The sequence below is a fragment of the Barbus barbus genome (assembly GCF_936440315.1).
Source record: "Barbus barbus genome assembly, chromosome: 31".
Taxonomy (NCBI): domain Eukaryota; kingdom Metazoa; phylum Chordata; class Actinopteri; order Cypriniformes; family Cyprinidae; genus Barbus; species Barbus barbus.
The window spans coordinates 11,231,125-11,254,555 of record NC_136759.1 but is presented as its reverse complement, the minus strand read 5'-3'; the positions used below and the strand labels follow the sequence as shown (position 1 = coordinate 11,254,555).

The 23,431-nt window shown below is 45.8% G+C and overlaps 2 protein-coding genes across 2 annotated transcripts in view; one reads left to right on the top strand and one right to left on the bottom strand.

Annotated features, from left to right (window-relative positions):
* The window catches only part of LOC306851298 (uncharacterized protein), a gene marked incomplete at its 3' end in the record, with an annotated part of 74,711 nt that overhangs the window by 25,126 nt on the left and 26,154 nt on the right, over positions 1-23,431 (top strand). The window lies entirely within an intron of this gene.
* Positions 17,474-18,463, bottom strand: LOC306851299 (olfactory receptor 52E4-like; the record flags this gene model as incomplete). Its single annotated transcript, XM_079387454.1, has 1 exon — positions 17,474-18,463. One exon carries the CDS (start codon positions 18,461-18,463, stop codon positions 17,474-17,476), a length of 990 nt encoding a protein of 329 aa, XP_079243580.1.

Here is a 23,431-nt window from a genome sequence, read left to right as displayed (position 1 = left end):
TAACTCAATTTGAGCGTTCAAACGAAGCGAAAGAGCCATTACTGGTGTTATACGGTGTTCTGCCTTGGTTTTCCCGGGGCTTTTCGAAGTTACGGTTGAGACCACCCCTCATTTTCTCGAAAAACAACGAAATTGACTCAAGATACTTATGCACATGATAAAGGATGTCTTGAATGTCCCAGAAATATCAATGACTCGTATTCGACCAAAATCGAAATGACGGTCTTTTGCCTTTGCACGCCAGTATATATATATATATAGTCAAGTCACCTTTATTTATATAGCGGTTTTAGCAATACAGATTGTGTCAAAGCACTTTCAAATTGGAGGATAGAGTGCCAGTAATGTATAATAATATGATTAAACACTCAATTTTCAGTTAAAGGCATTTCATTATTGAATTCAGTGATGTTATGTCTAGCTCAGTTTAGTTTAAATAGTATCTGTGAAATCAAATTGACGATAATCACTAAAGAATCAAGTGTTCAAGTTCATTTGTATAGTGCTTTTTACGATACAAATCGTTGCAAAGCAGCTCTACAGGAAATGAAGTTTCCACAATATATTTATATATTGCAGAACATTAATATATTTAACTTATGGCAAAATTTGGTAATTCTGTATGTTGTCTGAGCATTGACATCCTCTGAGGTCCTCTGAGGGGCTGGCATTATCTTTTCTCAGGTGTTCGGTCATCTCAGATCATTTAAGGGTTGGATCTAGACTGAAGCTTCTGTAATTCCTAGTTACCACGGAATGTTAATCCCGTGACAGAAACAGAGAAACAAATAGAGACATAATTAGCGTAGCTGCTGTTCCATCTAAGCAAAAATTATTTGTTCAACCCAAGCTAAAGAATAATAATAATGTACAATTGATCAGATATAACTGCAGTACAAGATTATAAAATGCATTATGTGAATGATTGGCTAAAGAGATGTGTCTTTAATCTAGATTTAAACAGAGAGAGTGTGTCTGAACACCGAACATTATCAGGAAGGCTATTCCAGAGTTTGGGAGCCAAATGTGAAAAAGCTATACCTCCTTTAGTGGACTTTGCTATCCTGGGTACTACCAAAAGTCCAGAGTTTTGCGACCTTAGGGAGTGAGTTGGATTGTAGCGTGGTAGAAGACGAGTTAGGTACGCAGGAGCTAAACCATTTAGGGCCTTATAGGCATGTAATAATATTTTGTAAATGATACGGAACTTAATAGGTAGTGTGACGAGCGTCCTGACGATCTATCAGCGTTGCCCTGGAAACGCACAAGGAACATCTGCGCTCGCCCATTACGGCTGGAGCGACCGCATCTGTCCCTAATTTGGCCGCGGCCAGATAAGCCGCGTGAGCCGCACACTGGGGGAGTCTCATCTCCAAACCACCCGAGAACTAACACGCTGCTCTCTCCATTTCCCCCACAGAATCCAGCATCTGATCGACCCAGCCTGCACAGAGCACAGAGCCGGTCCATCTCGCCACGGATTCGCACCAGAGAGCACGCCAAGCACCACCACCACTCTACTCTGCACTTCCCCAGCACTTGATTATAAATAAATCCACCCTCCGGGGTAATAACTTGAGCTCTCCTTGTCGTGTGTTTCTTCCACCCCGCCACACTGGTGGAGAATGCGGGCATGTTAGTGGAAGTTTACACCGACAAGCGATCTCCATCATACTCACGTCACCTGTTTTTTTTCCCTCTCTCATCTTGTGTTCCCTCAGGCGGCGCCTCCTCCCTCAGATATGGAAGAGCTCAGTCTGCGCCAACAACAAATTGTGGAACATCTCGCTACGCGACAGAGCCAGACTGACCAGGAGATCACGGAGCTCCGCATGGCCGCCCGCCAGCACATTCCGTTACCTGACCCACGGAAGCAGGCCACCCAGCTACTACCGAAGATGTCCGCTCATGATGACATCGAGGCTTACCTCCAGTTATTCGAGAACATGGCCGTCATGGAAGGCTGGGATCCCGATGATTGGGCGAGCGCGCTGGCTCCTCCACTGACGCTGCAGGACAATACGCGGATGTGAAACGGGAAATCCTGGCTCGCGTGGGCCTTTCGCCGATTTGTGCCGCCCAACAATTTCATGACTGGGTGTACCAGCCCCGATTCCCAGCCCGAACACAAGCGGCCGACCTCACGCGCCTCGCCCAACATTGGCTCTTGGAGGGAGCCCCGACGGCGGCTCAGGTAACGGAACGCGTAATCATCGATCGCCTCCTGCGTGCGCTGCCCCGCGCGTTCCGCCAGGCTGTGGGGATGCGGAACCCAACCACCACCTTGGAGTTAGTTGAGGCGATCAAGCTGGCGGAGGCGGCCCAACACCGCGATGCCGGGGAGCGAGGGCCGCCTTTTCCCCGGAGGGTGGTCCAGGAGCAACGCGCGCCGGAGGGCATCGCGTGACCGTGGAGCAGAGCGGCGACCCCTGGGATGCAAGACGAGTCCATGCCCACGGCTTCTCCCTCTCCAAAATCTCAACCCTGGTTGGCAGGCTGTGTTGTCCACCAGGAGCCCCCTCGAGGCGCCCCCGAAACAGAGGTACGGATCAATGGCCGGCCCCACAAAGCGTTGCTCGACTCAGGCAGCGCCGTCACCCTTGTCCACGCGAGGGTGCTCCCTCCCCGCGGCGAAAACACGGTTAACAATAGCCTGTGTCCATGGTGATACCCGCGAAGTGCCTACCAGAAGAGTGACGATCTCCGCAGCTCCAGGTTCGTGGCCCGTTGAAGTGGGCACTGGCAATATCGGACCCTCCCCTTCGGCCTGCACGGGGCACCGGCCACATTCCAAAGGCTTATGGATGTCCTCCTCCGTCCTCACCAGCAGTATGCGGCCGCTTACCTGGATGACGTAGTGATCCACTCGGAGCGTTGGGAGGACCATCTAGACCGTCTGCGAAGGGTGCTGATGGAGCTGCGACGGGCTGGGCTCACCGCCAACCCAGCCAAATGCCACCTGGCCATGCATGAAGCAAAGTACCTGGGTTACCAAGTTGGACGAGGGCTTATCCGCCCTCAGGATAAGAAGGTAGAAGCCATCCGCTCCGCCCCGAGACCGCGCACGAAAACCCAGGTACGAGCATTCTTAGGGTTGGCGGGTTATTACCGTTGTTTTATCTCCAACTTCTCCTCTCTAGCCGCCCCTCTGACAGACCTGACCAGGAAGGGGCAGCCGGAACAGGTCCCCTGGGGGCCCGAAGAGGAGAAGGCGTTTAAAGAGATCCAGCAGGCCCTCACGGAGAATCCGGTTCTGTGAGCCCCCGACTTTGGCTGCCCCTTCCTGCTGCAAACGGACGCGTCCGATACAGGGTTGGGAGCGTCCTGTCGCAAGTCCAGGAAGGTGAGGAACACCCTGTTTTGTTCATTAGCAGGAAGCTGACACCAGCTGAACGGAACTATGCTACGGTGGAGAAGGAGGCTCTGGCGGTCCTGGAGTTGCGATACTACCTCCTGGGCCTTAAGTTCACCCTCTACACCGATCACGCACCCCTACAGTGGATGGCGAGGGCTAAGGATACTAACGCTAGGGTGACGCGGTGGTTCCTCGTACTCCAGGACTTCTGCTTCGAAGTCCGTCATCGGGCCGGAGCCTCTAATGCTAACGTGGATGGACTTTCACGGATCTGGACAGCTTACGCAGGTCTGTCAGGGGTCACTCCCCGCCCACCCCAATTGTCCCCCTTTGTAATTCCTTTTGTTTCCACCAGGACAACGCTTGGGGGCTTGGGGGCTTGGGGGCTTGGGGGGGGGAGTGTGACGAGCGTCCCGACGATCTATCAGCGTTGCCCTGGAAACGCACAAGGAACACCTGCGCTCGCCCATTACGGCTGGAGCGACCGCACCTGTCCCTAATTTGGCCGCGGCCAGATAAGCCGTGTGAGCCGCACACTCGGGGAGTCTCATCTCCAAACCACCCGAGAACTAACACGCTGCTCTCTCCATTTCCCCCACAGAATCCAGCATCTGATCGACCCAGCCTGCACAGAGCACAGAGCCGCTCCATCTCGCCACGGATTCGCACCAGAGAGCACGCCAAGCACCACCACCACTCTACTCTGCACTTCCCCAGCACTTGATTATAAATAAATCCACCCTCCGGGGTAATAACTTGAGCTCTCCTTGTCGTGTGTTTCTTCCACCCCGCCACAGTAGCCAGTGCAGAGACTGTAAAATTGGGGTAATATGATCATGTTTTCTTGACTTGGTAAGAACTCTAGCCGCTGCATTTTGGACTATCTGTAGCTTGTTTATTGAAGATGTAGGACAGCCACCTAGCAGTGCATTACAATAGTCCAATCTAGAGTTCATGAATGCATGAACTAGCTTTTCTGCATCAGAAACAGGTAGCATGTTTCGAAGCTCTGCAATTTTTCTAAGATGGAAGAATGCTGTTTTTGTAACATGGGAAATGTGATTTTCAAAGGACAAGTTGCTGTCTAATATAACACCCAGATTTTTGACTTTAGAGGACATAACAGTATATCCGTCTAGTTGCAAATTGTAATCCAAGAGATTCTGTGTACTGTTTTTTGGTCCAATAAGTAATATCTCTGTCTTATCTGAATTTAATAGGAGGAAATTATTGGTCATCCAATCTTTTACATTTTTTACACAATCTATTAGCTTAGATAGTTGAGAAGTTTCATCTGGTCTTGTTGAGATATATAGTTGAGTATCATCAGCATAACAATGACAACTAATCCCGTATTTTCTAATAATATTACCAAGGGGCAACATGTATATTGAAAATAGCAGAGGACCTAGGACAGATCCTTGTGGTACGCCATACTTTACTGGTGATAATTGAGATGACTCCCCATTTAAATGAACAAAGTGGTAGTGATTGGACAGGTAGGATCTAAACCATCTTAAAGCCTGCCCTTGAATACCAATATATTTTTGTAATCAATCTATGAGTGTGTCATGGTCTATAGTGTCGAACGCAGCACTAAGATCAAGTAATACTAGCAATGAGATGCAGCCTTGGTCTGAAGCAAGAAGCAAGCCATTTGTAATTTTAACAAGTGCAGATTCTGTGCTATGGTGAGGCCTGAAACCTGACTGAAATTTTTCATAGCGATCATTTTTTTGCAAGTAGGAACACAATTGAGCAGACACAACTTTTTCTAAAATTTTAGACATAAACTGGGTCTGTAATTTGCCAGTTCATTAGAATCTAGTTGTGGTTTCTTACGAGGTTTAATAACCGCCAGCTTGAATGGTTTTGGGACGTGACCTAAAGATAACGATGAGTTAATAATATTGAGAAGCGGTTCTTCTGCTACAGGTAACAACTCTTTCAGCAGTTTAGTGGGTACAGGATCTAATAAACACGTTGTTGGTTTAGATGCACTAACAAGTTTATTTAGCTCTTCCTGTCCTATAGTTGTAAAGCACTGCAGTTTTTCTTTGGGTGCGATGAATGAAGCTGAAATACTAGTGTTACAGAGGCCCGGAGACAGACAGATGGTAAAGGGTAAGTTTATTTGACCAGCAGAGAAGCAGTAGTGGTGAGTATCGGACTTGGAATCTTTGGTGAATTCGCTGGAGCTTGACTTGGGATCTTATCTTGCAGGTGACACGGGACTGGAGGACAGAACAGAGGAGACACACACCGGAGTCGAGGAGCAGACTGGAGGGTTTTCCTGGAGCAGACAGACGAGGGGTCCTAGGAGCAGACACACAAGAGGTAAGAGGGTTATCAGGTAACACGTTTGACACTATCGACCACAACATTCTTTTAAATAGGCTAGAAAATTATTTTGGCATTAGAGGAAGTGCACTGGCATGGTTCAAATCATACTTATCCGACCGCCATCAGTTTGTGGCAGTAAATGAAGAGGTATCATACCAATCACAAATGCAGTATGGAGTACCTCAAGGCTCAGTACTAGGCCCCTTACTTTTCACACTTTACATGTTACCTTTGGGAGATATCATTGGGACACATGGTGTTAGCGTTCACTGTTATGCTGATGATACTCAGCTCTATATTTCTTTGCGATCTGATGAAACTTACCAATTTGCAAAACTAACGGAATGTATAGTTGATATCAAAAACTGGATGACTAGCAATTTCTTACTGCTAAATTCAGAAAAAACAGAGGTGTTAATTATTGGACCAAAAACTTTTGCATGTAATAACCTAGATCACTGTCTAATACTTGATGGCTGCTCTGTAAATTCTTCTTCATCAGATAGGAATCTAGGCATACTTTTTATAGCAATCTTTCCTTCGAAAAACATGTTTCTAGCATTTGTAAAACTGCATTTTTCCATCTTAATAATATATCTAAATTACGACCTATGCTCTCAATGTCAAATGCAGAAACATTAATTCATGTGTTCATGACCTCAAGGCTAGATTATTGTAATGCTTTATTGGGTGGTTGCTCTGCACGTTTAATAAACAAACTCCAGCTGGTTCAAAATGCAGCAACTAGAGTTCTTACTAGAACCAGGAAGTATGACCACATTAGCCTGGTTCTGTCCACATTGCTCTAGCTCCCTATTAAGCATTGTGTACATTTTAAGATGTTGCTAATTACCTATAAGGCCCTGAATGGTTTGGCACCTCAGTATTTGAGTGAGCTCTTATCGCATTATAGTCCTTCACGTCCGCTGCGATCTCAAAACTCTGGCCATTTGATAATACCTAGAATATTAAAATCAACTGCGGGCGGGAGATCATTTTCCTATTTAGCACCTAAACTCCGGAACAATCTACCTAACATTGTTTGGGAAGCAGACACACTCTATCAGTTTAAATCTAGATTAAAGACCCATCTCTTTAACCTGGCTTACACATAATTCACTATCGCATTTCTATAATTCAAATCCGTTAAAGGATTGTTAGGCTGCATTAATTAGGCCAACCAGAACCGGGAACACTTCCCAAAACACCCGATGTACTTGTTACATCGTTAGCATCTACACTAATATTAGTCTGCTTCTTTCTTATTCCGAGGTCACCGTAGCCACCCAGATCCAGACTGTATCCAGATCAAATGGTCACTGCAGCCACCCGGATCCAGTCCGTATCCAGATCAGATGGTGGATCAGCACCAAGAGATGACCTCTACAGCCCTGAACGTCAGCGGAGACCAGGGCCCGTATTCCTAAAGATTTTAAGAATCCTTTTAGAGAGCTCCTAATTTAGCTTAAAAATGTCTAACTAGGAGTCTTAGCTTAAAAGCGATTCAGGACCAATCTGAGAGCAACTCTGAGTGAGGAAAAGACAAAAACTTTTATCTTTGTGAGGAGGCGGGGCGGACCCTGTTACTAGCTATGACACAGTCTTTTGAAGACTGTGATTGGTTGGTTGTCAAGAAAGAAATAAAAGAGCGCTTTTAAGAGTAGGGTATATTATAAACCTTCACTTTGAAATTACAGGCATAATTTTTCCGTTTTACCGTACTCGCTCTCGCTCTCTCTCTCTCTCTCTCTCATACACACACACACACACATTATATATGTATATATATTCTTTATTTTTTATTTTTTATTTACCATGCTGTCATACTTACTGTATTTTATAGGAAATTAACAGAGACATAGCCTAAAAAGTGCTATAACAGACCCAAATCATCACTGATGCATATTTGCATTTTTCCAGTTGCCAAATATGTTAATGTAGTGATTCCGTCCATTTCTGGCGCTATGGCATTGCTGAGCAGTGTCTGAGATGTTAGCATGTCTTTAATAAGCTCGGTCACAAACATGATCCCTGCACGATCTAATGTGTAGCGTCTTATTAACTCACTGTCATGCATTGTGTGCAACACATTTCTTCTCCCTCTTCATGCTTCGTCCATTTATTCCACTGCTAAAGAAAGCCCCTTAAAAGTCCTCGTCCATACTCCTAACAATTTTGGACCTTAAGACCTCTTTTAAGGGTTAAGATGCTTTCTGAATTACTTTTTTTCTTTACTAGGATCTTTAAGAGGAAACACCCACATTTATAAGAGTTTTCTAAGAATTTTGTTACTAGGAGTAACTCTTAGCACTAAGATTTTTCATGAATACGGGCCCAGGACACCTAGATGAGCTCCAGAGACAGATCCCCAGTGAAGACCCTGTCTCCTAGACGGCCATCAGGATAAGACCACAGGAACCAGATGAGTCCTTTACACAATCTGACTCTGCTTTAGCCTAGATTTAAACTGCTGATTTTGTCTGGCCAGAGGAGAATGACACTATTTCGACAAACTATTTCCCTGTCTAAATACTGTAAAGCTGATATAAAGCCACCCAGCTTTATACAAGCTGATGTAAACCTGCTTTGACACAATTTGCATTGTTAAAAGTGCTATCCAAATAATAGTGACTTGACTTGAAAATCAATTTGTGTGTTCTGATATTGAAATTAATTCTGGGAAAACTTGTGTGAGAATGTCTGAACCCAGCAATGTTACTAGGTCCCCAACCTGGGATCGATCCCAGAATTAATCCCGGGACATGTTTGTGTTCACATAGAAGGCAGTTTTGCCAGACCAACATGCAGTGTGAAAGGGGTTTTACACTATTAGGTTTAGGAGGGTATGTGAATGATTTATTATACCTCACACGAACACACCTCAGGGAGCCACTGTACTGACACCTACTTACCTGAAGCCTACTTTCCCTATTCCTATAGTTTACAATACAATAGTGTGAGCTAAACCATATACACATGCATACTGAGACTAAAAGCATTGGCGTGGGTACTAAGATCCTTTCACTTTTACAGTCATGGCCAAAATATCGGCACCCTTGGTAAATATGAACAAAGAAGGATGTGAAAATGAATCTGCATTGTTAATCCTTTTGATCTTTTACTTTTTAAAAATCACAAAAATCTAGCCTTTCATTCGAAAATAATAATTTAAAATGGGGGGCAATATCATTATGAAATATATGTTCCCTTCCAGGAACGTCGAGCTGCGTCGGAAGACGCTATGGGAAAGCCATCAGCGTAACCGACGCTCTGAATATCGTCTACACCTAGTCCGATAGACGGGCGAGGCGTCACGGGCGGGGTGACGTCACGACCAGGAGGCATATAAGCACGTGAGGCAGAGCCCGCGTCAGCTTTTTGTCATTCAGCAAGCGCTCTGTGTGTTGTCAGTCCATATCTGTTTTGTGAGTCTTATTTAGTGTTGTATGTCCTGAGAAAAGAAAGTAGACATCCCTAAAGCTAAGACCAAAACAGGGGGCGATCCTAGATCGCGTTTCAGATTATGTGTTAGTCCACTGCCTGCGTTACATTACGAGTGGGGACACACATGATCTGTGCGTGGTCTACCTGAGTGCGGAGCGTGAGGCAGCGGCTTTGGAGGGAGCTGACTGCCCGCATTGTGAGCGGCTCTCGCTGCGCACACTCCGCACTCGGAGGGCTCTCTTCGAGAAGGGAGCCTTTGTGAGCTCCCCGCGTGGTGCTGGCCCCGCTTTTGCCTAGGCAGAGCGGCGGCTGCGCTCGTGGGACTCACAGGCTGATTTGGCAGATGAGAGTGAGACGGGAATGTCCCTATCTCCTCCCGTATCCGTCAGATCTGGCGCCCCGTCTCGCGGTTCGGAAGCGGTCTCTTCCCCCCCGAGACGAGGGCTCAACGCTTCGTCTGTCTTCCTCCGAGGAGGTTGACGTGACGAGCGTTGATGAGGTTTTGCCGCCTCTGTCGCCCCAATATATATAGAAGGAAAGCGAGCTCTCCACGCGCTGTCGGCCCCGCTTTGTGCAAAAGAAAGATAGAGCGGTGGCTGCGCTCGCGCGGCTCGCAAATGGATCATCAAAACAGATCCAGCGCCCGAGGCAGAGCGGCGGCTGCGCTCGTTGGGCTCGTAGAAAAAAAGGCTGATCTGGCTGGCGGGCATATAGAAGAGAAGAGAAAAGAAACTATCTTCTCCCGTATCCACCAGATCTGGCGCCCCGTCTCGCGGTTCGGAAGCGGTACTCTTCCCCCCGAGACGAGGGCTTGACGCTGCGTCCTCCGAGGAGGTTGATGTGACGAGCGTTGACGAGGTTTCGCCGCCTCTCTCGCCCCAGTGTGATGAGCCACAAGAGCCTTCAGTTTCCCCCGATCTCCACCGAGGTGTTGGGGTGGGGTGGAGCGGCTTGCACCGCGGCACACGGTGACCGTCTCCCCTCGGTGCTCTCCGGGGATTTGTCTGTCAACCCTGCAGTTCCAGGGCACGGCAGGTCCCAGCGAGTGTTTTTTCTCAGAATTCCCCGCCGGTAGTGACTGCGGGCCTGAGAAACTCGCCTCAGTTGCCAGAGACCGCGTCTCCCTCCGAAGCTCCGCAGCGAGACAGCGGTCTGGCCATTTCTCTGACACCAGAGGTCAGTTTCGAGAGCCTGATTCCCTTAGTAGATCATTGGGCAGTGAGCTGCCAAATGCGTCTCTTTGGGCCCTGCCTGGCAGGGTCTGGTTCGTTCAGAGGTCCTGACGGGCGAGCCCCAGGACTGCGGAGGACGACCCCTACTGGGGTGGAGCGGCTTACACCGCGGCACACGGTGACCGTCTCCCCTCGGTGTCCTCCGGGGATCTGTCTGTCAACCCTGCAGTTCCAGGGCACGGCAGGTCCCAGCGAGTGTTTTTTCTCAGAATTCCCCGCCGGTAGTGACTGCGGGCCTGAGAAACTCGCCTCAGTTGCCAGAGACCACGTCTCCCTCCGAAGCTCCGCAGCGAGACAGCGGTCTGGCCATTTCTCTGACACCAGAGGTCAGTTTCGAGAGCCTGATTCCCTTAGTAGATCATTGGGCAGTGAGCTGCCAAATGCGTCTCTTTGGGCCCTGCCTGGCAGGGTCTGGTTCGTTCAGAGGTCCTGACGGGCGAGCCCCAGGACTGCGGAGGACGACCCCTACTGGGGTGGAGCGGCTTACACCGCGGCACACGGTGACCGTCTCCCCTCGGTGTCCTCCGGGGATCTGTCTGTCAACCCTGCAGTTCCAGGGCACGGCAGGTCCCAGCGAGTGTTTTTTCTCAGAATTCCCCGCCGGTTGTGACTGCGGGTCTGAGAAACTCGCCTCAAGTGCCAGAGACCGCGTCTTCCTCCGGAGAGCCGCAGCAAGACAGTGGTCTGGCCATATCTCTGACACCAGAGGTCAGTCTCGAGAGACTGATTCCCTTAGTAGATCATCTAGCGGCTTGGCAGCGGCTGCCAGATGTGTCTCTTTGGGTCCTGCGGACGGTAGAGCATGGTTATTCCATCCAGTTCGATGGGCCACCTCCGCCGTTCAACGGGGTTTGCGTGACTACGGTCCGCCCCGAGCAGGCTCTGGTTCTGGAACAAGAAGTCGAGAATTTAGTAAGGAAGGAAGCCATCGAGTTGGTTCCTCCTCACGAGACTCGCGCCGGCTTCTACAGCCGATACTTCATTGTTCCAAAGAAGGATGGGGGGCTGAGGCCCATATTGGATCGGCGAGCTCTGAACCGCTCAGTCAGAAAGCTGAAGTTCAAGATGCTTACAATCAGGCAGATTGTATCTCAGATCAGGTCCGAGGACTGGTTTGTCTCGATAGATCTCAATGATGCCTATTTCCATATATCCATCCTTCCCTCTCACAGGAAGTTCCTGAGGTTCGCTTTCGGAGGCAAAGCATATCAGTATCAGGTTCTTCCTTTCGGCCTAGCACTCTCACACCGCACTTTCACCAAGTGTGTGGATGCGGCACTGGTCCCGTTGCGACTGCAGGGCATCCGCATACTCAATTACATCATTGGCGGTTCGGCATCGAGATGTCGTTCTCGCCCACATGAGAGAGTTGGGGTTGAGACTCAACGCCAAGAAAAGTGTGCTTTCTCCAGTTCAGAGAACCACTTATCTAGGCGTGGTGTGGGATTTGACCACGATGCAGGCGTGTTTGACCCCTGCTCGGATCGAGTCGATTCTCAGGCAGTCAAGAGAGTGCGTCAAGGCCAGCCATTCACTGTCAAGCAGTTTCAGAGGCTGCTAGGGCTTATGGCAGCAGCGTCCAGCGTGATTCCTTCTGGCCTGCTGTACATGAGGCCCCTACAGTGGTGGCTCAAGAACAGGGGGGTCTCCTTGAGGGGAGACTCGCTCCGCGCTGTCAAAGTGTCACGCCGTGGTTTCCGTGCCTTAGACATGTGGAGGGACCCTCAGTTCTTGGTTCAGGGCCCGGTGCTGGGAGCTCCGTGTCGCCGCGTCTCGCTAGCGACGGACGCATCCCTCACCGGTTGGGGTGCGGTCATGAGTGGCCACCCTGCCCGTGGTCTGTGGAGTCGACGCCACCAATCGTGGCATATCAACCAGCTAGAGATCCTAGCTGTGTTCCGTACACTCAAGCACTTCCTCCCGGACCTAAGAGACCGCCATGTGCTGGTGCGCACCGACAGCACGGCAGTAGTCTCTAATATCAATCACCAAGGAGGTCTGAGGTCGCGCCCCTTGTACAGGCTGGTGCGCCAGATCCTGGTGTGGGCCCAGGGCAAGCTCCTATCCTTGAGAGCTATACACATCCCTGGGCGTCTCAATGTGGGAGCAGACGTTCTGTCGAGGCAGGGGCTGAGGCCCGGGGAATGGATGCTTCACCCAGAGGTGGTGAAGCAGATCTGGAAGGTCTTTGGCCAGGCACAGGTGGACCTCTTCGCCACTCGAGAGTCAGCGCAATGTCCCCTCTGGTTCTCTCTAGCTCCGCCAGCCCCGCTGGGTCTGGATGCTATGGTGCAGACGTGGCCGAGGCTGCGTCTGTATGCCTTCCCCCCCGATCGCTCTGCTCCCGGGAGTTCTGGCGAGAGTGCGCCGGGACGAGGTCAGTCTACCGTTGGTAGCGCCGTTCTGGCCGGGCCGAGTATGGTTCTCGGACCTGATTTCTCTCCTCGACGGCACCCCGTGGCAGGTACCGATCAGGAGAGATCTCCTCTCACAGGCCGGGGGCACTATCGTGCACCCCCGCCTGGAGCTATGGAAGCTGTGGGTATGGCCTCTAAGGGGCGCAACTCATAGCTTCCGGTCTGTCAACCGAGGTTGTCGAGACCCTCCTTCAATCCAGAGCTCCCTCTACGAGGAAACTGTACGCCTTGAAGTGGAAACTCTTTCACTTCCTGGTGCGGGGACCGCCAGCTCGACCCAGTCAACTGCCCGATTCGCGCAGTTCTGGAGTTCCTGCAGGCCCGTTTCTCCGCAGGGTTAACCCACTCCACTGTTAAGGTCTACGTGGCAGCTATCTCTTCGTACCACGCCCTTATTGGTGGCCAGCCAGTGGGCAGACACCCCCTAGTTACACGTTTCCTCCGGTGCGCTGAGGCTGAGGCCTCCTGTACGATCACGTGCCCACGTGGGACCTGGCTGCGGTTCTGAGGTTCGGTGCAGAGCACCTTGAGCCTATCGAGGAGATAACCGATGGACTCCTCACCATCAAGATTGCTGGCCATCACTTCTCTGAGGAGGGTGTGTGGCCTTCAGGCCCTGTCTGCGGCCCCTTCGATGTTGACTGTGCGCCCGGTTCGGCGAAAGTCTTTCTCTACCCCTGTGCGGGTTACGTACCGAAGGTTCCAACGGTCATACCACAGCCAGTCGTACTCCAGGCCTCTGTCCTCCTCCCTTCAGGGAGCCCGGCCAGGAGAGGCACAACTGTATGTGTCCAGTGTGAGCACTGGGCACATACATCCACAGAGCTGCCCTGTGGTAGGTGGATGATGGATGCTGTCAATCTTGCCTACGAGGCCTCTGGGCTTGCCCATCCGTTGGGAGTCAGAGAGCACTCAACCAGAGGTATGGTGGCCTTCAAGGCTTTTTTGGACAGATGTACCGATCAGGGCATCTGCGACGCTGCTGGGTAGTCCACGCCCCTGACTTCGCCAGGTTACGACCTCGACATCCGAGCCACTACAGGCTCTTCTGTCCTCTTGGCCTGACATCAGGCAGGGACTTGTCAGTCTGGCGGCGTTGGTATAGCGTTCCCATAGCGTCTTCCGACGCAGCTCGACGTTCCTGGAAGGGAACGACCCAGGTTACGTATGTAACCTAGGTTCCCTGAAGGGAACGAGAGCTGCGTCTCGCAGCCATACTTCCGGCATCCCTGCCAGCGCTTGCTTCATGACATGAAGCTGACGCGGGCTCTGCCTCACGTGCTTATATGCCTCCTGGTCGTGACGTCACCCCGCCCGTGATGCCTCGCCCTTCTATCGGACTAGGTGTAGACGATATTCAGAGCATCGGTTACGCTGATGGCGTTCCCATAGCGTCTTCCGACGCAGCTCTCGTTCCCTTCAGGGAACCTGGGTTACATACGTAACCTGGGTCGTTTTTCTCTAATACACATTGGCCACAATTAACGGCACCCTTTTATTCAATACTGTTTAAAACCTCCATTTGCCAGTTAAACAGCTCTAAACTTTCTCCTATAATGCCTGATGAGGTTAGAGAACACCTGACAAGAGATCAGAGACCATTCCTTCATCCAGAATCACTCCAGACCCTTTAGATTCCCAGCTCCATGTTGGTGCTTCTTCTCTTCAGTTCACCCCACTCATTTTCTATAGGGTTCAGATCAGAGGACTGGTATGGCCATAGCAGAAGCTTGGTTTTGTGCTCAGTGACCCATTTTTGTGTTGTTTTTGAGGTTTGTATTTGGATTATTGTACAGTTGGAAGATACAAACATGGCCCATTATAAGATTTCTAATAGAGTCAGACATGTATTGATTTTTTTATCTGTTGGTATTTTATAGAATCCATGATGCCATGTGTCTAAACAAGATGTCCAGGACCTCCAGCAGAAATATAGGTCCACAACATCAAAAATACAGCAGTATATTTCATCTTCATTGTACACATGGGGTACTCTTTATCCCTGTGTTCACCAAACCCATCTTGAGTGTTTGCTGCTAAAAAGCTAACTTTTTTGTTTCATCTGACTATAGAAGCCAGTCCCATTTGAAGTTCCATTCGTGTCTGATAACTGAATATGCTGGAGTTTGTTTTTGGATGAGCTACGAGAATATTTCTTGAAACCTTCCCAAACAACATGTGGTGATGTAGGTGCTGTTTGACAATTTTAGTCTTTAGCCACTCAAACTCTCCTTCTCACCGTACATTAGGACGATATAGACATATGTACTCTTCCAGGCAGTTTCATAACATTTTATGTTGATTGAAAATTCTTAATTATTGCCCTGATGGTGGAAATGGGAATTTTCACTGCTCTAGCTCTTTCCTTAAATTCACTTCACTAATTTGTGAAGCTCAATTATCTTTTGCTGCACATCAGAAATATATTCTTTGTTTTTTCTCGTGATGGATGATTAAGGGAATTTGGGCTTTGTTTTCCCTCCTATTTATATTTCTGTGAAAGAGGAAGCCATGGCTGGATAATTTCATGATCATAATCACCATGGAGTGCTCAAAATTGTGAATATAAATGGGAATATACTTCAGAGATATTTTACTCATAAGAGTTTCTAGGGGCGCCAATAATTGTGTCTAACATGTATTTGAGAAAAACATTTATTGCATAATGATATTTCCCCCCCATTTTAAATTCTTATTATCCAATGAAAGGTTAGATTTTTATGATTTTTTTTAAATAAAAGATAAAAAATAAGAAAAAACTTTTTCACACAGGGACATGTGGGTTGGGATTTTGTTTTCCCTTCATAATAAAAAACTTAATTCAAAAACTGCATGTTGTGTTTACTTGTGTTATCTTTGACAAACATGCAAAAAAATAAAAAATCAGGAAGGGGGCCAACACTTTTTCACACCAAAAAAAAGGCAATATGCACCTCTTATCTTGCTAACTGGGTTGATTACTGATTTTTCTCCTCTTATGTTAATTATCTGAACGTGCTCCTCCCGAACTTTGTTAATAAAACATAATTGAAAATGATTAAATATATGCTGCCCTTTTCGGACAACAAAGACTACAACAAGTTCCATTTTTCCGATGTGATATGTGATGAGAAAAGTAAGAAGTGCGAGTTCGGCCAAAAGCAGACTCGAACCCTTGTCGATCACATCATATGCTACATCCACGAGCATTACTCTCCAACCTACGCCACTGCTAATGCTAACTACCATTGTCCAAAGAGATAAAATGAACATGACACAAGTGTGTTAATTCTCAGCATTTTGACTTTTTTTTTTTTTTCTCAAAATGTAACAAGTTTTTCTTGAAACACAATGACTTTATTCTGGAAATTTTTATTCTCAACATTTTATTTAAACATTTTTCTTGAAATTTAAAATTGAAGTTCCATCTTACATTGTAATGACTTTAATCTCGAGGTTTTATTGTTTTATTATTGTTTGGCCATAATCAACTTCTGTAATATTTAAATTCAGTAAATATATTATGACAGCCATATCAGGAACTTGCCAAAAAGACAAGCTTATGATGTGTGTGGTAATAGATCACACTAATATTAGGCTACTTTTAGCCTTACCCTGGAGTTAGTTTACTCTTTGTCTATGCAGCTATATGTGTGGGCAAGCTATTTAATGCCTGAATAGAGTAAAGCTACAATTTCCTTTTACTTTTCCAGCTTCTAAGCTGACTTTCTGCAGTAGTAATGCCACGTGCATGCATTGTTTGGATTATTGGATGGTTTCTAATCTGTAGGGGATGAGACCAGGGCTGTCACAACAGGGGCGAAAGTGCATGGGGTCCAGAGGCTTAAACGGACCTGCAACAAGATCTTGAATGCTATTTTTGAATTTCTGTGTCCAGTTAAAACATGACAAATGCCTATATAGGCTATAGGGGCCTAGCTAAATACCATTGCATGATACAGTATTGTTAATGATGAATCATGACATTTGGAGTGTTCCTGTTGTTATTCCTATAGTCTCTCCCCGAAAATGACCCAGCTCAGTGTCGCTGTGTTATTTGCAACTTATTCTCTTATTCATGTATTAATTTATCTAGTAAAACTGATACTTTGCAGTGCCACTTTTAGAGACGTTGCCCCTAAATAAATGAAACAATAATAAAAATTAAGAAATTAAGATTTTATGTGTATACCTTCTTCTATCAATATTCTATCAATAAACAGGATTATCTTTAGCTTGCATCAATAAATTGATATCTTAGTTCATATTATGCAACAGAAAGACAATAAAAACAACCTTATCAGCAGATCTCAGACCTACACATGTGAAAATGGATCGATCCTTGGTTTGGGTGGGTGGGTGAAACCTTAGGGTAGCATGAAATACATTAGCATAATACAGACTGCTCACAAACATTTATTCAAATAGCTTTTACAATTTTCAGTCTATTTTATTTATTTTGTTTCAGTCTATTATTTTGTCTTTGGGTCAGTAATTAAGAACACCGTACAAACTGCACATCACTGCTGTTCACCAACACACATTAAGCCTCAAATGCCCACATGTTAGGAATGGAGCAGAGTGAACTTTTCTGCTCATACATTTTTATTTTCCACATAATGAATCTATAAACATTTATGAAAAAATATATTTAATTTTTCATATAGTTAATTTAATTCCTAATGAAGGAAGAACACAAACAATCATTTCCATCGCTTTGAAATGTTCTTTCTAATTGGCACAATTCTGTTTTTAAGCAGTTTTTGAATTAAGACTCTGATTTCAGTTGTGTTTAAAACATAAATAATGGGATTTAACATTGGTGGAAGAGACAATGAAAGAGATGCACTGATGATTCTGGCATTGAGAGTGAGAGGAGCAATTAATGAAGCAATGATAATGGATAAGACAGGAAGAAAGAAAGATACAACCAACAAAAGGTGAGAAACACAGGTCTTCAGTGCTTTTAAACGTGCTTCCCAAGTTGTGATTTTACTTAAGGCAAAAACAATGCCAATATATGACAGGGCTATAAGGATCAATGGTGCAACAAGAAACAAAGCTACGATGAGGTTTTTTATAAAAATATGTATGCTTTTGTCGTTGCACGCCATCCCCAACACTGCTCCATAATCACAATAATAACTCTCTACCACATTAGATTTACAGAATGAAAGTTGTGTTATCAAAGACGCTGCCAGGGCCACCACAGAAGTGTTAAATGCCCATATTACTATAAACACTAAAGACATGACAGTATTATTCACTATGGCATGATATCTTAATGGTAAACAAATTGCAATGTAGCGATCAAGTGCCAGAACAACAAGAGTGGCACTTTGCAGAGTAACAAAGAGGTTCACAAAAAACATGTTAGCCAAGCAAGCATTGTAGGACATGTACTGTGAGTCAGAAAAAAAAATGTTCATCGTGTTAGGAATCCATGCATTAGTTTCACCAAGGTCAACCAAGGCCAAGTTAAACAAGCCAATGTATTTTGGACTGTGCAGACTTCGTTCTAGAGCAATGAGGAGGAGGACTGCAGAGTTCCCAATTACAGCAATAAAATATGTGACACATAAAAAAATATAGTAATAACTGCTGTATGGTATATCTGTAAGTCCAGTGATGAAAAAGTATTCTGGACGAACAATGGACATATTCTGAACAAAATTTGCATTTAAAGAACTCATGGCAGCTTTGTGCTTGATGTTTTGAACAAGCTGAAAATAGAAATTACCAAGAAGACAAACAAAATTTAGGTAATTCACAAAATTTTAATCTTACTTTTCTAACAACTATTTTCAAACGCTGAAAGTATACATATGTAAAGTTTCTGCATAATATTTCAATCACAAACCTGTATACATGAAGTTTTGGAGCCAGAGCACACAATGACTGAAAGTCTGAACCCTTGTGAGCTGCTTTGAATATTACTCAGCTGTAAATTCTCATCCTTATTCTCTTATGTTGCAAAGATAATTGGGCATTTGCGTCATTGAATCCAAATATATCTTCTGATTCATCTCGAGAGATTTCAAGCAACACAATGGTGTAATACTATGCTGAAGTAAATATTCTGGCCAATGCTTTAGTTTTGATAGATTTTTTTTCACTAGTCAGCAAACAGGCCACAGAATTGCCTTTTGTGTTCTTATTAATGAACATTATGTTACAGTAACTCAAGGATATAGTTAATGTTAAGTCTATAATGTGATACTAGCAACTGCAGTATAACTTACTAGTTTGTCCACGCATTGGGCTTTACAGCAAGTGGTGGAAATGGCTGAGATCCACTGAGGGATCAATTCAAATATGCATACCCCTATATAATAACCGGCTCATTAGTCAAAAATATAATTTAATACTCATTAATCTTTTAAAAAATTATTACTTTAAAAAAAGTACTATTGGTAGGGAGATCAGTACACTATTACTTTTCCATTAATCAGGGCCTAATTACCCTACTAACAATTCTTGGTTCCCAGAACGTTCTGGGAACGGTATTCTTTGGTTACCAGAATGTTATTTTTTATGGTTTGTTTTTGTTTAGCCAGGATTTTTTTCTTAAAGGTGGGGTAAGTGATTTCTGGTACTCAATGTTGGCATATGAAATCACCAAAACAAACACGCCCCTACCCAAAAGGGTCTCGCCCCTATTTTGATATCTCCGCCCCACACATACGTACGGCAACAATTAGTTCTGTGAAACAAAGCAAAACCAATGTAACTCACCTATCGAGAAGAAACAAAGCAAATTTGGCGCAGGATCGCAGACCTTCCTGCTCCTTGAGTTCCTGCTCCTTGAGTAGACAGACTGCGACAGGACTGTCACAACCAGTGTAGACACGGTGTAAGCTTTCATTTGTTCCGCAGACCTTTTCCTCTTTTGTTTTTTATCCACCATCGAGTTTATTTGTATAGTGCTTTTTACGATACAAAATCATTTCTACAATATATTTATTAGGGCTGTCAATCGAATAAACTATTTAATCGTAATTAATGGCAACTTAATCACACATTTTTATTTCTAAATATATCTTGAATACTTTTCAAGTTTTTAATACTCTAATCAACATGGGCATGGACAAATATGGATGCGTTAAGCAAATGCATGTTTATTATTATTGAAACCATAGTCAACATAGAGCATGAAGATTAGACATGTTTCAAAGTTCATAGATATTTTTCAAAAAACTTGTTCATGTCTATTAAACACATGAAAATAGAAATACCAGGTTCCCATTGCTTCTCTTTCTTTGTACTGAGCAATTTACTTAGCCTGTTTACATTTTTGCAAGACAGGGCAGCTCTTCTTCTGAACATGCAAAATGTACATATATTATTTATTATTACATTTGCTTGTCTCTCTGTGCCCACATACTGTATTTTGATGCAGCTCAATAAAATTCTCAATAAAACCGTTTTCATTTATATATTTTATTGTTTCTGTTGTCAGACAACGGAATGAATATGAAATAGTGATTGAAACTATTTCATATTCATTGAGTTGTCGCATGATGAAATCAAATACTCATAAGATAAAGACAATAGCTGTGCTGTGATTTTGGCTATACTTGCATGTAAAATTAGAGAAGCAACATAATATCTGTGTTTAACTGAAAGCGCTGCTCCTCTCCGCCACTCGCTGGCAGATGCACAGAGAGAGAGAGAGAGAGAGAGAGAGAGAGAGAGAAGTACCGGCGAGTCTCAGAAACTAAATAAGGTTTAGGCGCTTTTTTTTGAAGGGGAAAAAAGTCGCTAAAGGGGTCTGCAATGTTACTAAGTTGGCAACACTGTGCATCTCCATTTCTCCAACTACGGGCTAGGCCATGGGTCAAACAGAAAATGCGCGCTGCGTTAATCGCGCCTTAATAAAATTAGTGTCGTTAAAATGAATTTGCGTTAACGCATTAACTTTGACAGCCCTAATATTTATATATTGTAGAAACTTAATATATTTAACTTATGGCAAAATTTGGTAATTCTGTATGTTGTCTGAGGGTTGGCAACCTCTGACGTCTTCTGAGGGGTTGGCATCATCTCTTCTCAGGTGTTTGGTCATCTCAGATCATTTAAGGGTTGGATACAGACTGAAGCTTGTGTAATTCCTAGTTACCACGGGATGTTAATCAGAGAATAATTAGCATAACTGCTGTTCCATCCAAGCAAAAATGATTTGTTCAACCCAAGCTAAAGAATAATAATGGGCATTTGATCAGATATATAACGCCAGTAAAAGATTACGAGATGGATTATGTGAATGCTTGGCTAAAGAGATGTGTCTTTAATCTAGTTTTAAACAGAGAGAGTGTGTCTGAACCCCCAAACGCTATCAGGAAGTCTATGCCAGAGTTTGGGAGCCAAATGTGAAAAAGCTCTACCTCCTTTAGTAGGAGGTCCTTTTACGTCCTTAATGTCCGTCATGTGATGAGCACTCTCTCCTCACATTATGAGTAGACACACCTCTTACTGCTGAATGGCTACAAGTTTGTTTTTGGTACTGGCCCGACTCAGTTTTCTGCATACCCCACGGAAATAGAACATTAGTTTTTGGTTTGTAGAACATTCCCATAATGTTATTCTAACGTTCCTAGAAAATTAGTTTTTGGTTTCTAGTGTCAAGGATTCAGTACAGTCACAGTCACCTCCGTTACTACAGTCACCGGCCCCGGCGCACATCAGATCCCAGTCACCAGATTATTGATCACCAGCACTCACCAATCAAGCCCTCTATATAACCGCTCCTCAGTCAGTCCCACATCGTCCGGTCTACTGTTCACTTACCTGAACATACTCACTCTCGATACTTACCTGAATGCACTTGCCCTCAGATACTCCAGCACTCCAGCGATCCCGTTCTCCTCAGCTCCAGCAAGATCCAATTTTCCTCGGCTCCAGATTTCACTAAATTATGTTTTATTAACAAAGTTCAGGAGGAGCACGTTCAGATAATTAACCTAATTAACACGAGAGGAGCACATTCAGTAATCAACCCAGTTAACAAGAGGTGTGTATATATACACAGCAGACTTACTTCTGTTCATTGACAGTTTTTCAGCATCCCTCCGCCACCCCTTCTCCACACTTACATCTATTCCTGCCCTGACCTGTAGGGGGGGGGGGGGGGTACTCTGGGTTCGGGCCAGAAATTCAGAGCTTACCAAATATACATAAACTTTATTCTATTTATTATATGTAAGTGTGAACTCGTGAACCATTTCAAGGAGGTGCTCAGTTCAGCTACCGGAGCGTTATCGTGTCTGATCAGCTGCTTTGGCAGGGCACCTCCACTACCAGTGACTACAGTCTGCAGTTTCGCATGCTAGCAGCAACTAGTGGTTGGTATGAGGCTGCCCTCCACAGTACCTATCGCCAAGGATTGTGTCCACGCATTCGCGCAGCCATGTCAATCTACGATGACACGATTGGATTGGAAATTTTCATACAAAGAGCCATCCGCTTCTCTCAGCGCTTAACAGCTAGCCAATCCGCCGTAAGTTCCCCAGTACCAGAACCCATGCAGTTGGATTCCACATGCTCGCCGCCTAGCAGCCAGACTCGCTCTATACTGTGCTGCGACTGATCACTTCATCCAGACCTGTCCCGTCAGACCCCCATGCCCTGCGGTGAGTACCCTTCAACTGGAACCAGAAATTTCAACGTTATCTCTATTACCAGTACAACTACTCACCCCAGATCGTTCTGTTGCAGTCTCCACCCTCGTCGACATTGGCTCCTCGGGCAATTTCATATCACAAAACCTCCTAAGCTGACTCCACCTGTCCCTCCAATGTCAAGCCCAGGAGCACCGAATCGAGACCATACAGGGAAAGCCGCTGAGGCGTGGGCAGGTGAAATATAAAGCTCCCCTCTTGAAGCTATGTATTGGATGTCTGAACAAGGAAACATTCACGTTTCTGATACCGGAGGGGTCCCTCCGGAGCTTCCAGAGCTTCATGAACCAGGTGTTCCAGGAGCTCCTCCATCGTTTTGTCATTGTTTACATCGATGACATCCTCATATACTCCTGGAACCTGGCTGAACATCGCCACCAACATGAAGCAGGTCCTCCAACGACTCAGACAACATCACCTCCACCTCAGGTTGGAGAAATGTGAATTCCATCGCCCCACGGTACAGTTTCTCAGGTACATCATAGGCCGGGATGGTAACCAGATCTCTCATCACCTCTACCTCTATTTGGAGAAATGTGAATTCCATCACCCCACAGTACAGTTCCTCAGGTACATCATAGGCCGGGGTGGTATCCAGATGGACCAGGGGAAGGTAAAGGCCACATGGCAATGGCCGCTCCCACAGTCGGTTAAGGATCTGCAACAATTCTTGGGATTTGCCAACTTCTACCAACGATTCATCAAGAACTTCAGTATGCACACTGCTCCACTCACCTCCCTCCTTTGAGGAAAGCCCAAGTCCCTGTCCTGGAACTCCAATGCCCCCAAAGCCTTTGAGAAGTTGAAAGAAGTGTTCAGCACAGCCCCATCCTGCACCATCCATATCCGCAAGCAGTGGTCGAAGTGGTCGCTTCCACTACCGGAATCGGGGGCCGCGTTGTCCCAGCAGTTTGCCGAGCCTCCTAGCCTCCACCCTTGTGCATATTACTCCAGGAAATTGTCCCCAGCGGAGCAAAACTATGA